General features: G+C 50.1%; 1 protein-coding gene across 1 annotated transcript in view; it reads left to right on the forward strand.

The window, feature by feature from the left end:
• TRPM2 (transient receptor potential cation channel subfamily M member 2) overlaps positions 1-12853 on the forward strand; it is a 56960-nt gene that overhangs the window by 7043 nt on the left and 37064 nt on the right. Inside the window, exons 5-10 of the mRNA XM_034782288.1 lie at positions 3661-3827; positions 5494-5674; positions 6496-6557; positions 6973-7173; positions 7928-8030; positions 10039-10160. Of these exons, the coding sequence (XP_034638179.1) occupies positions 3661-3827; positions 5494-5674; positions 6496-6557; positions 6973-7173; positions 7928-8030; positions 10039-10160 (836 nt within the window). The remainder of the gene's footprint in view (positions 1-3660; positions 3828-5493; positions 5675-6495; positions 6558-6972; positions 7174-7927; positions 8031-10038; positions 10161-12853) is intronic.

The raw sequence follows: 12853 nt of genomic DNA on the forward strand, positions 1-12853 counted from the left end.
GGGGGGGTTCGGCAGCGCTCAGCAGGGGGGTTCGGCGGCACTGCGTTCGGCACTCCGCGGGGAACTGGGGGGTTCGGCGGCACAGCGTTCCGTGGGGAGCGGGGGGGTTTGGCGGCGCGGCGTTCCGCGGGGGGGTGTTGTTGCAGTGCTGAGGGTGTGTGTTATGGCGGCGCTATGGAGGGCGGCACTCTTTTTTGCTTGGGGCAGCCAAAAAGTTAGAGCCGGCCCTGTCTTAGCCTTCTCTGAACCACGAACAGAAATATCCTGAGCCAAATTCTGCCCTTACTGATATTACCCAAGGGGTTCTTATGAGAAGTAACACTGTGTTGGGGTCCAGGCATGGTCCTTGCTTGGGGTAGCTCATACTCTGTGAGCCTGATGTTCTCCCACATGGTGGGGGAAGGCCAGCCCAAATGTTGACTGCTGCAGGAGACCATGGGATCTGTGTTGGGATTCTGCTGCAAGAAGTGACAAATAAAAGCTTCAGCAGAGGCTATCCATACAGCCATTTCAATAAACTACAGCGAAAGGAGCCAATCCATCAGTCCTTATTTCAAAGAGCTAGTGCTGGGAAAGGGATAGCCAGAGTAAATACTGAGCAAAAAATCTGGATTCTGAACATCTGAATAGGGTGGGAGTAGAGCTGGGAGAACGAGTGATTTTTTTTTTTCAGGTTGTTGGCAGTTCCAGGAAAAAAAAATTAAAAATAGTTTCAGGTTGACCCAAAGCAAAATTTTCAGAGACTCAAAAAGTAGTAAAAAACAAAATTGTTTTCAGTTGGATGCAATGTTGAGTCTGACCCAAAACAAAATGTTTCAATTTTGAACTTAAAAAAAAAGAAATTAATGAAGCTGCAGGAATTTCTAAATGACTTTTTGTTTTGAATCAAAAAATGGAAACCTTCTGGTTGGAAAATGTTGCTACAAAACAATTAGATGTTTCCAGAGTTTTTGTTTTGTTTTTTTTTCAGTGGAAACAATTTGGTGAATTCCTAAAATGTTTCTGTCAACCCAAATGTGCTTTTTTTGGCGACAAAGAGTTTTGGCCAAAAAATTTCACCCACCTCTAGATGGGAATGAATCCTGACCTCATGCCAGGATTCCTCAGACTTTGGAAAGGTTCATATCAGGATCCAAACTTTGTGTTTCAGGCCCATCTCGGACAAACAGAAAGAAGACAATCGGGATGGACCCATTGGCCCTTGAGAACTCGACAGATCTCACATGACACTTAGGCACTGGGGCTGATTCCCCACTGCCTTGCTCCTAGTGCAGTTGTTATTGTCTGTATTAGGGTAGATTCTGGAGCCCTCGGCCCCATTCTACTTGATGCTGTACACACACACAGGCCTTGTCTAGACTAGGATTTAAAGTGTGATGTTAGAGCAAATTAGCTGACACGTGGTAACTAACACATTATAAAAGCCAGGCTAAGTACTAGAAATCATTGCAGAGTTAAAAAAGCTGTTGGGATCAAGCAGATTATACAATGTATGGTCGCCACGTTGGGCATTTGAATAACTAGACAGACAATGGGAAGAGGTTGACCAAACACAAACAAGCCTTCCAAAGCTGACAAATACAGGACAATAAGCAGACGTGGCGCAGGGCAAATGATTCCCTATTGATCAGCTGGTTTGATTGTCATGGATCCACAGGATTGGTGTGACATCCCCAGTTTGGAATAGTCTCCAGGAGGTGCCCTTCAATGTGCCAGACTCCCACAGGGTCTCACTCTTCCTCCAGGGTAAGCCTCACTGCCTCCATGACTGAACCTCTGGGGCTCCAGCACTCCTACTTCACACCGTGAGTGCTGCTCAGAGAGTCCAACTGAGCTAGACTCTTGGTAGAGACTTGTCCCCTCTTCAGGGATTAATGCACCCCAGCATACCCAGTGACACTCCCACAGCGCTGTCAAAACAGCCGGAGTTATTAGTCAACTGGACACAGCATAGGAAGTCCTTAGATTAGCACAGAGAAGTGAAGGTTAGCACAGAGACCATGCTGGTTAGCCCAGAGCCAGCCAAGCGGTAGAGAACCCCCATGTTTGGGCTCTGTCCGGGCTCTCAGTCTGACCTCTATGGTTGCTTCCCAGGTCAGAGCCCTGACTCCTTCCAGCAGCCAGCACTTATCCCCGCCACACATCTCCCCAGTCCTTTGTTCTCAAACTGGGGGATTGTGCTCAGCTTCCCTGCTGAGGAGGGGAAGGGGGGAATCCATCTCTGTCTGGGTTGCTGTCATGTCCTAGCGATTGGCTTTGCCATTGTCTTCTTGGCTCCTCCATTGATATGGGGTTGGCCTTGGCCAGTCCTTTTTTATGACCCATCCAGGCTCAGACGGCTGGGCATCATTCATACCTATGTCTCCCAGCTTGCCCTAAGAGCAAACAGTCCTTCTCTCACCTCATCTGGGTAGCCGTGCAAATTATAGGGGAAACTGAGGCACAAATAGGCTTAATAAAAATACTACAGAAAATTCCACTTTCTCTCCAAGGAAAAGCAATAGAAGAAGGGGGGGAAATGTCTGGAGGTTGGAAAAACTTTTGGTGGACTTGTGCTGCGGGCTATAAACTAGACTTTCTAAACAAGTATCGGTGTTGTCACGATCCCGAAACCCTTTTGATTCTTTGCAGATTAAATAGGGTGGCATCAGGAGGTGATATATGTGGCTATTTGTAAAATTGGAAGGATGAGATTTCATACGTTCATATGTGTTAATAATGTCGATGGTTGTTTTTTTTAAAAGGTCTCCAGACAAGTGTGTGCCTTTTAAGCTATAACCGGAGCCCTTTACCATGTGTTAAAGGCAGCATGCCTTGCCCAGACTAGACTTTTAAAAGGTGTTTGTTAACACGTTAGCCTCATGCTTTTAAAACTTAGACTGTGTCTTCATTGCCAAAACAGGTATGTTTTTACAGCAAAAGAATTAATGGAAATTAGCTCTCTCGCTGCAAAATCCTAGTGGAGACAAGGTACAGGCAGTTTCTAGCTAGACAGGTCTGCCCTATACCCCACAGCTGCGGTTAACTTTGTCTAGTTCCAGCAAAAGCTACAAAGCCTTGTCTCCACTAGGATTTTACAAAGAGGTGGTTAATGTATGATAGTTATCCCGCTGTAAAACACATCTTTTTGGCAGTGAAGACATGGCTATTAAGGACATGGTGAGAGACAGTCCCCTGCCTTGAAGAGTTCACAGTCTGAACAGCCCAATGGTGGAAAGAAGAAGGGTTATTATCCCCATGTCATAGAGGCACATAGGTCCACAAGGTCAGAGAGGAAGTCTGCAGGAGAGCAGGGAACCAAATCCAGATCATCTGCATCCCAGTCCTGACCCACAAGACAATCTGTCTGCCCCTGCACAAAGCACGGTCCGCTCACACTAGCAGCATTCTCCTCGCTTAGGGCCTGCACAAAGTGCAGGGCAGGGAGGCAGGAAGCCCAGAGAGGTCCCAGACCTGTGTGTCAAAGAAGGTGGGCTCAGTTCACAGAGGGCTTCGACACCCCAAGGTACTTATGGGGCAGAATGCAGGATGGGCACCCCACAGGCCTTAGAATCTCCAAAACCTGGGTGGAAGGGGGACTTCTGCAGGTCTCTGATAGGCCAGGATAGCAGCCACTGTGCGTGGCGCATTCACCTTGCCAACCCCTGCTCTGTCTGCTAGGTGCCTGGATCATAACAGGTGGGTCCCACGCCGGTGTGATGAAGCAGGTGGGAGAAGCTGTGAGAGACTTCAGCATGAGCAGCAGCTGCAAAGAGGGCGAAATTGTCACCATCGGCATAGCCACCTGGGGGACCGTGTACAACCGTGGCAGCCTCATCTGCCCCATGGTGAGCGTCCAGCCTTTGCGGGGGGTGGGAGCTCTATGTTTGATTGCTCTGATGCCTGCAGAGTTGGGGTGGGGGACTGTGTTTGTAGATGTGCCCTGAATCTCTCACACCCTCAGAGGATTAGAGACCAGCACTTCTCCCTAAACCTCCTTGAAAACCTTGCATCAGAAAAGAACAAGGAGAAGGAATTCCAAGAAGGAATTCATGATTGCTTGTTAATACCGTGTATTTAAAATACCAAGCATGAACGTGGAACTCCTGACCTTGCCCATTTCATTTTAGATATTTTCACACAATCTCAGCAGTGATAAGAGAAAAATAGACAGCCAAGAAAGTCAGAAGAGGCCATATTATGACAAGGGTGAGGAAAATATGTCCTCCCCCTTGCAAACACATTTTAGGTTGCTTTTAGTTCTAAAATAATGTAGATCCCCCGCCCCAACCTCTCAGAATTTAACCAAATCTGTGACGCATTTGCTTTTGTCTCAGGGAAATACAGTGGAGAATGCCTGCCATATCTGCAGAACTCTGGCTAGAGTCTGTAGTTACAGTAACAACAAGGAGTCTGGTGGCACCTTAAAGACTTAACAGATTTATTTGGGCATAAGCTTTCGTGGGTAAAAACCTCACTTCTTCAGATGCATCTGAAGAAATAAATCTGTTAGTCTTTAAGGTGCCACCAGACTCCTTGTTGTTTTTGTAGATTCAGACTAACACAGCTACCCCCTGATACTTGACACCATGTAGTTACAGTGATAGGCCCTTCAGGAATATCTAAGGCAGACAGATTCGTGTCTAATGAGACAGTGTGAAGATATTAGGTGCCTAAATAAGTAGCCTGCCTTTCAGAAGGGCTGAGCATCCACAAGTCCCATTGATTTCACTGAGAGCTGTTGGGAACTTGACACTTTTTGGAAAATCAGATAATTTATTTTGGGACTTGGGAGCCTAACTCCAGGCACCCCTGTTTGAGACACTTGGCCTCTATGCTGTGCAGTGTCCATCTCCGAATCACTGAGCTAACTGAGCTGATAGCAATTTCAAATCCCTCCTGTGTGTATTTCTGAGTGAAAGATTCTCCCCTCTCGATTCCGCAAAGCGTCAGGAGGGGCCCGGAAAGAGGGGGACACAGCCAGACGGTGCAGGAAGCGCTCCACAAGCTGCTGAGCTGAGGGGATTAGGTAACAGTCACTGTGAGAAACAGCTTGAGAGGGGCCGGGATGGCTATTTGTCAAAGATTGCTGCCCTGAGTGGAGGAGGACCACAGGGGGTGCTTGAAGCCCATCAGTGGTGGGAGATGCAGAGAAGCCACCAATGGTGAACTGTGTGTAAGCATGGGTGCCTCGGGCCTGATCCAAATCCTGCCCCCTTTCTGGCTCCGCCTCTGTCACTACACTGAGCCATCTCGTCCATCATTCATTGACCCAAGTCAGTACTGTCCTCCGTCTCTCCTCTCCCACCCCATGTGCGGACTCCCCCTTGCACTCCTGCTCTTTTCACCACACCTGCCGGCCACCACCTGCGCTCTTGTCTGCTTCCCTGGGGCTGTTCCTCCGGTGTTCAGCCAGGGGACAGCTGCCTGCTCTCCTAATGAAGCTGTCCAAGTGAGAAAGGCCCAGCGAAATCCCCCTGTTGGTCTGTCTCTCTTTCCTCTGGCCATTTGCAGGGCAGCTTCCCGGCTGAGTACGTGCTGGATGAGGAGAGCCAGGGGAACCTGTCCTGCCTGGATAGCAACCACTCCCACTTCATCCTGGTGGATGACGGGACCCATGGCAGATACGGTGTGGAGATCTCCCTGAGGACCAGACTGGAGAAGTTCATTTCCGAGCAGACTAAGGTGAAAGAAGGTAATGGCAGCACAGGTCAGCCCTGCCCTGGAGCGGAGGGAGTGAAAGACGTGAGATCCGACAGACATTGGCACCAGGGCATGGGCAAGCACCTAGATCTCTCTGGCGTCTGGTGAGGAGGGGGCCGCGTGTTAGCATCAGTGCATTCACCGTTGGCGTGTGGTGCCAGAAAGTCCAGGGAGCAGAGGCTTTGGAGAAGGAGCTCCGTTAGTGGATAACGTTTTTCCTGACAGGCTTTGCCAGTGGCATGGGAGGAGAATATCATAGGCTGGGGGAGGCTGTGCCTCCCCAAACAGCCAGGCATGGCCCCGCCCATGCTCTGCTCCCAGGCCCACCTCTCCCTCCAGCTTCCTGCTCTGTGGCTTCCCCTATGCAGTTCTCTGGGGCTGGGGAGGCTGGGGCTGTGCCACCCGCCCTCCCAGCACTGGGGCGCTAGTCTGGGATGGGGGCCGGCGGTTGCGGGGGAGGGGAGGGTCAGCTCTGGGCTGGAGGGGGCAGGGCCTTGGGCAGAAGGGGCGGGGCTGGGAGCTAGCCTCCCCCAGCCAGCAGTTCACGCGCCGCCCATGGTCAGTGGCACAAGTCGAAGCAATATTTCTGCTGGTGAAGTGACTGCAAACCATTCCTGCCCTTCTGGCCAGTGCTTCCTGCTAGCTGATCTCTGGGAGCTGCTCTGCAAGTTGGCAGGGGTTGGAAATACCCGTGGCTTGTCTTCTACTTGTAGCTCTTTGAGGGAGATCCATGCTGGCTGACTTAGCAGGGCAGCTGATCTGTGAGAGGTCTGCGTCCAAATGGAGCTGACTTGAGTCCCTGCTTCCTTGCAGGAGTCGCCATCAAGATCCCGATCGTCTGTGTAGTGTTGGAGGGAGGACCCGGGACACTCAATGTAAGTACGTGGGAGAGAAGGGGAAGAGCGCAGCTTCCTCCTCCCAGACAGGTCAGGCAGGAAGTCAGAACTGCCGGGGTGTGGGGAAGCTAAAGCCATGACTTCACCCAATGACTTCTAAATAACAACGGAGCAAACACTGTGGGGATGGCTCCTCCTGGAAATCCCCAGCTCAGAGAAAAGCCGAGAGAGCCATATGCTAGGGAGCCCTCCCTTAGCCTGAGTGGAGGAGGACCACAGGGGGTGCTTGAAGCCCATCAGTGGTAGGAGATGCAGAGAAGCCACCAATGGTGAACTGTGTGTAAGCATGGGTGCCTCGGGCCTGATCCAAATCTCACTGGAGTTAACGCAAAGGCTCCCATTGATTGAAGTGGATTTGGGTCAGCACCTCTAGCCCCGCATCTCTGTGTTGCAGACAATCTACAATGCTATCACCAATGGCACCCCATGCGTGATAGTGGAGGGGTCCGGGCGTGTGGCCGATGTCATTGCGCAGGTGGCCAATCGGCCTGTTCCAGAGATAACCATCTCCTTGATCCAGAAGAAACTGAGCATCCTCTTCCAGGACACCTATGAGCTCTTCACCGAGGGCAAGATCGTGGAGTGGACCAAAAAGGTGAGATGCTCACACCCCATCTGCTATGCTGGCTGACATCCCCCAGAGCACTCAGATACATTGGGAGGGCAATGCGTCACCTCTCCTGGGATCTGCAGTTACCACACAGCCACTGAGGAGTGGGACCCCATGTATGATGCTGGGGAAGCATTCCAGACCTTAGCTATGCACCCCACTGTTCGGAGAGAGGGAGCCTGTGTCCCGTACTCACCACTCACCCTGGATGCACCTGCAAAACCCTTGTTTGTGTGTGTAAGTGCACATCTGTGTGAGCAAAGTGACTACGTGCACTGTGCAAATTGTCCAGCGGATGAAAGATGAGTGTGTCTAGAGGGGTCAGGAGTGTTGCTGGGGACAAGAACACACGGGGTGAAATCCTGGTCCCACTGCAGCCAGCGGGAGTTTTGCCATCAACTCCAGTGGGGCCACAATTTAACCCACCGTGTTCTAGCAAGCAGCCAGCTGTCTGTGCATTCCAAGGACAGGGACTCAGCCTGCAGTTTGTTGGCTGGGACGGAAGTCATAGAATTAACCTCCAATGGGCTGGGAGGGGTAAAAAGTGTCCATGGCAGATGGGGATTTAATGTCAAATGGGCTACAAGGGGCCACAGAAGCCAAGGCAGGAGCAAGGTATTAACTGCACTGGGTGGTCCCGCCAGAATCTTCAGGAAGAGCATTAACCCCACGTGAGCTGAGTGGCAGAGCAAGGGATGCTGCTGCTGCAGGACATCTGATCCTCTGCCATTCCTTGCAGATCCAAGACATAGTGCGGAGCAGGCAGCTCCTGACCATTTTCCGGGAGGGCAAAGATGGCCAGCAAGATGTGGACGTGGCCATTCTTCAGGCACTGCTCAAAGGTGAGGGGCAGAGAAGGCATTACCTGGCTCTGCTCTGGAGACGGGTGGTCACATGCCTGCCACCAGGCGTCAGTTTGCTGCCAGTTCACACCAGAGCTGGCCATGTGCTCACCAGTGCTTGAGCTGCTCCTTAGTGGCCATGGTGCTGCGTGCACTGGCTGTCTCTCCCTGTGGGCTGCGTGGGGGAGAGTGAGATATATGCAGAGGAAAGGGATGTGTGGACAGATGTTGGCTGCGTGTGTGTTCTCCCTGTGTGCAGTCCCAGCTCTGTGCAGAAAGTTGGCACAGCAGACCTCGAGCGAACCGCCCAATGACCACAAAATCCATTAAGGTACGAAGGCACCAGGCCAAGTTTATTGTCAACAAAGCACAGTACTAGTATCCCGGAAACTCTACTGGACCACTAATACAAGTATGCCTGTAACAATGGACCAGCTCAGTGAACAGCAGGATTTTCCGTTCCTTCCTGGGCTAAACAAAAACACTCCCTCTAAAATACATCTTTAAACCCTAATACAAACAAGTTATGTATTGCTCCTCTAATATAGTTAGTTACTGCCCCCCTAATGTGGCTAGTTATCACCCATCACCTTTTACATATTGCTTCAGTCAAAACATCTCTGTTATGTACCGTCATCCTGACCATATCGTTTAAAAGGGGTCAGTGTGTTCCCATTATCTTTGGGGAATGTTTTTGTACCATCCTTTATATCGGGATGTTCTGGTCCCACCCTTCTGGAATGTGTTTGCGCGAGTGCTCTGTGCCTAGCACCTCTTAGGAATGTGTGTTTTTGCAATATCAGCCCTGCTCTTGCCAAATTCTGTGAGCAGGGCCTGCCTCTAGCTCACAGTCTAATTTTTGCTTTTTTTTAACAGCAAAGTTTTGATCACGACTTAGCCCAGGCCTCATACCAGGCCTCTAATACAAGGGCTTGTGTCTCAGGCTCTCTTCCTACTACAGGATGGAGCAGGGATGTCGTCAATTCATTTCCCAAGTGATTTCACTGAGCGTGAACAAAGATCATCAGTCCCTGTGGGGTGCTGCTGCATCTCGCCCCATATGAGGCGCTGTTTCATCATTTCACCAGAGGAAGGCTGTGAGGCGCTTTGAGATGCTTTGGCACTGTCTGAATGGAAGACATTTGCCCAGTCATTATCTAGTGCCATGCACAGATCATCCAGCCCTCGCTCTTGTCACACTAATCCGTTCCTCTCTGCCTTGTGCTCACTCAGGCCCAGGGGAACGTGTGACCCTGCTTTTGGAGGGATCGCTGTTAAAACAACCACTGATCTCTCATGAGACAATCAACACTCTTTCATGCTCTTCTGCTGGTCAGAAGAGTCCCCCCTGTGTATCCCACATGAGGGCAGAGTCACCCATGTCCCTGCCCTTCCCCTTATGGCTCATCGTCATTGGTTACTTCACTGGTGGGGGACATCCTGCTCCAGTGTCTGTGGGGACCCAAGCAGCTCCTTCTCAGGCCAGTTCCCATAATGCTCTTCCAGTTGGTCTCTGCTGTTTCTTAGGCTGGCAACTCTTCAGGACAGGGATAAGGAGAGAACTCTTGGCACATTGCCAAAGACCAAAGTTCTGTACCAGTCCCTGCTTCTCAGAACAAAGCGACTGTGCTGTTTCTCCTCTGCACATGCGCTGGATTCCCATCAAGAAATCCCACACCCATAGGATGTGTGGGGCAGTCAGAGAGATGTAGCGGCCTGGCAAATGGCTCCCAACAGACCAAAAGGGCAGGACCGCAGGAGCCATGGCAAAGGAAGGGCCAATATGGGATGTCTTCTGGTGTCTTTTACCCAGGGTTCATTGGCCTCCCTTGCCCTTGGCCTGTTGTGCTCACTGGGGTGTGCTATGGGCAGGCGGCTCTGCTCAGTTGGCTGGTTCTCCATCAAGGGGCCCGGCTCTGGATGTTGCTTTTCTGGGGGAGGTAAGAACGATATGGCCATCCCAGCCCAGCCTCGGAGTTCACTCTGTTGTATGTGACTTTGGCTGCAGCCTCCCGAAACCGCGACCACTTTGGCCACGAGAACTGGGACCACCAGCTGAAGCTGGCAGTGGCCTGGAACAGGGTGGACATTGCTCGCAGCGAAATCTTCACAGATGACCATGAATGGAAGGTGAGATGCGCTTGGCTGTGCCTGGCCTTCAGCAGCAGGTGGGGAGCAGAGAGTCTGATTTTCAGGTATTCTCCTAGATTTCAAGGCCAGAAGGGATCATCATGGCCACCTAGTCGGACCTCCTGCACATTGCAGGCCACACAATCTCCCACTCCCACTCCTGTAGTAGGCCCAGAACCTCTGGCTGAGTTATTGACGTCCTCAGATCTTGATTTAAAGGCTTCAAGTTACAGAGAATCCCCCCATTTACACTAGTTCAAACCAGCAAGTGACTCATGCCCCAGGCTGCAGAAGGCAAAAAGCCCCCAAGGTCTCTGCCCTGGTGCTTGGGGCAGGGATGGAGGGTGGGATCTAAGGGGGGCTTTATGCCACCTTTGCCTCCCTCCTATTCCAGAGCCATGCCAAGGCTGGTCAGGACGCTGGTGCAGGGCTGCCTGCTCAAACGTACACTCTGCTTTTCCTATCTCCTGATTGCCCTGAGAAGAAGAGACTAGCCGTAGTGCAATGCGTGCCAGCCTGGGTCCAGCACACCTCCAGAGTGCCTCCAACCTGCCCCCTATGCTGGGGGTTGGCAGCAGGGCTACTACAGGGCCTCGTATGCTGGCCAAGGAGCCCCCTGCATAGGGAGCATTCTCAGGGGTCAATTTCCGTCCACTTTAAGGCCCTCTGTTGCCAGAAGCAGCTACTCTGTTCAAACCTTGTAGATGTGAGTCTGAACTACAGGTGGGGAACCCAGGATTCAGTGCTTTGTAATGCCCTGTTTTTCTATAGATAAGCCCCTTCGTTTTCAGTTTAAATCAATTTTTACAGAAAAAATCCCGGGTTTTACAAAAAGTATTATTTGTTTTTTTCCTGTTTTCACCCTACTTTTGTATCATTCAAATATAAAAAGTAACTTGTTTTATTAAGAAAATACAGTATATTGCATGAGATAGCTGTATTACGAGAATACATTATTCTGTGTGTATATGCAAAGCTGCCTGTTGAAGTAAGGCTGTTAGTCTAGAAGATACACACAATAAATGGGCATGCACACAAGCTCTGAAGTGCGCACGCACATCTGAACGTACTGATGAGACTCATGCCCACCACATACACATGTCAAACTGTTAGCAGATAACGGTTTAAAGATCTGACACACTAAAATGGGAAGAAAACGAAAATCTGTATCAGAATATGTTTCAGAACACAGGGAAGGATTCAAAAGTTTAAAAAACCAAAAACAGGAGAAAAGGATGAAGTTGAGTGTATGAGCTGCAAATGGTGTGGCCCAATTATTAAATGTAACTATTTATAGGCTAATAGTTCTAAGTCTACAACAGTAAACTGTTTATTCAAATGAAAAATTTATTTGGGGATTATAGATAAGGCTAAGATTTTGTGATGGAAATTTTTAGTAAAAGTCAGGGACAGGTCATGGGCAACAAAGAAAAATTCACAGAAGCCTGTGACTTGTCCCTGATTTTTACTAAAAATATCCATGATAAAATGGGAAGGGTCTGGGCAGCTGTGGGGTGGCTGGGAGCTCTGGGGCCCCCCCACCACCAGTGGGGGCTCAGAGCTCCGGGGTCCCCCTGCCACCAGTGGTGGAGGGAAGCTGCAGGGTCCCCCTTCCCCCTCCCCAGCAGTGGGGAGCTATGGGAATCCCCCTGCCCTGCCATGGCAGCCAGGGAGCAGCCGGGGTCCCCCTGCCCCACGGTGGCGACGGGGTGCTGCGGGGGTCCCTCTGAAGTCACAGAGGTCTTTGGAAGTCACGGATTCCGTGACTTCCACGAACTCCGTGACAAAACCATAGCCTTAATTAGAGAGAGATTGTTTCCTTAAACTCAGAGGTAGCATTGTGTTCTGTTTTTGTTCTGCAGCAAACCACATTGAATTCCTTTCATCAAAGCATTAAGCTACAGAATATTTTTCTCCCCTGTCCTTCCATCCACCAAAATAAACCCCAATATTTACCCAGAAAAATTATTAATGTTTTTTCCACCGATTTTCACCTGTTTTTGTTGGTGTAGTAATAAACACTGATAAATTCCCAGGAAAAATTAAATACAATAAAAAAAGAAAATGAAGGGCCCTATCCATAAATCTAATAGCAAGCTGCTCAGGCCAAAAATGTGACCGGCCTTTAAATGCTGACAGGGCGGGGAATGTATTCTAGAGTCTGAATATCTGTCTTTTCCAAATGATTTACCACTCCACTGCCAAGAAATCTGGCGCAGATGCCAGCGTCCTGTTGCGCACTCAGTTATGTGCATCGCAAGCCTGCTGGATGCATGGCTCAGCTCTCTGAGCTGTGCATCTTCCTGCTGATGTACTCAGCGATGTCACAACATTCATGTGGAGAGAAGGGTGGGGAAAAAAGCAAAGCCAGCTCCACTCTCACACACCTGTTTTGCAATCTTATTGTGCAGAAGCTAGAGGTGGGCAAAATTGCGTCTTCCCTTTAATTTTTCTTGACTCCACTGGAAATTGGAAGTAGTTTACAGAGGTTGACGTGTTGGCAAATATTTTGTCAGAAGGCTTCAGCTGCCCAGTGGGACCCAAGAGATGGGAGGAGGGCTGGCCAGGAATTCAGAATTCTGTTCTGCAAAAATGTTGAGGTTTTGAAATCTATTTTCATTCCACATTGGAACAAACCCAAGACCTTTCGACGTTTTTCATGAAAAACATGAGACTGAGAGCAACCAAGCACC

Source organism: Trachemys scripta, chromosome 9 (assembly GCF_013100865.1).
Source record: "Trachemys scripta elegans isolate TJP31775 chromosome 9, CAS_Tse_1.0, whole genome shotgun sequence".
Lineage (NCBI taxonomy): Eukaryota > Metazoa > Chordata > Testudines > Emydidae > Trachemys > Trachemys scripta.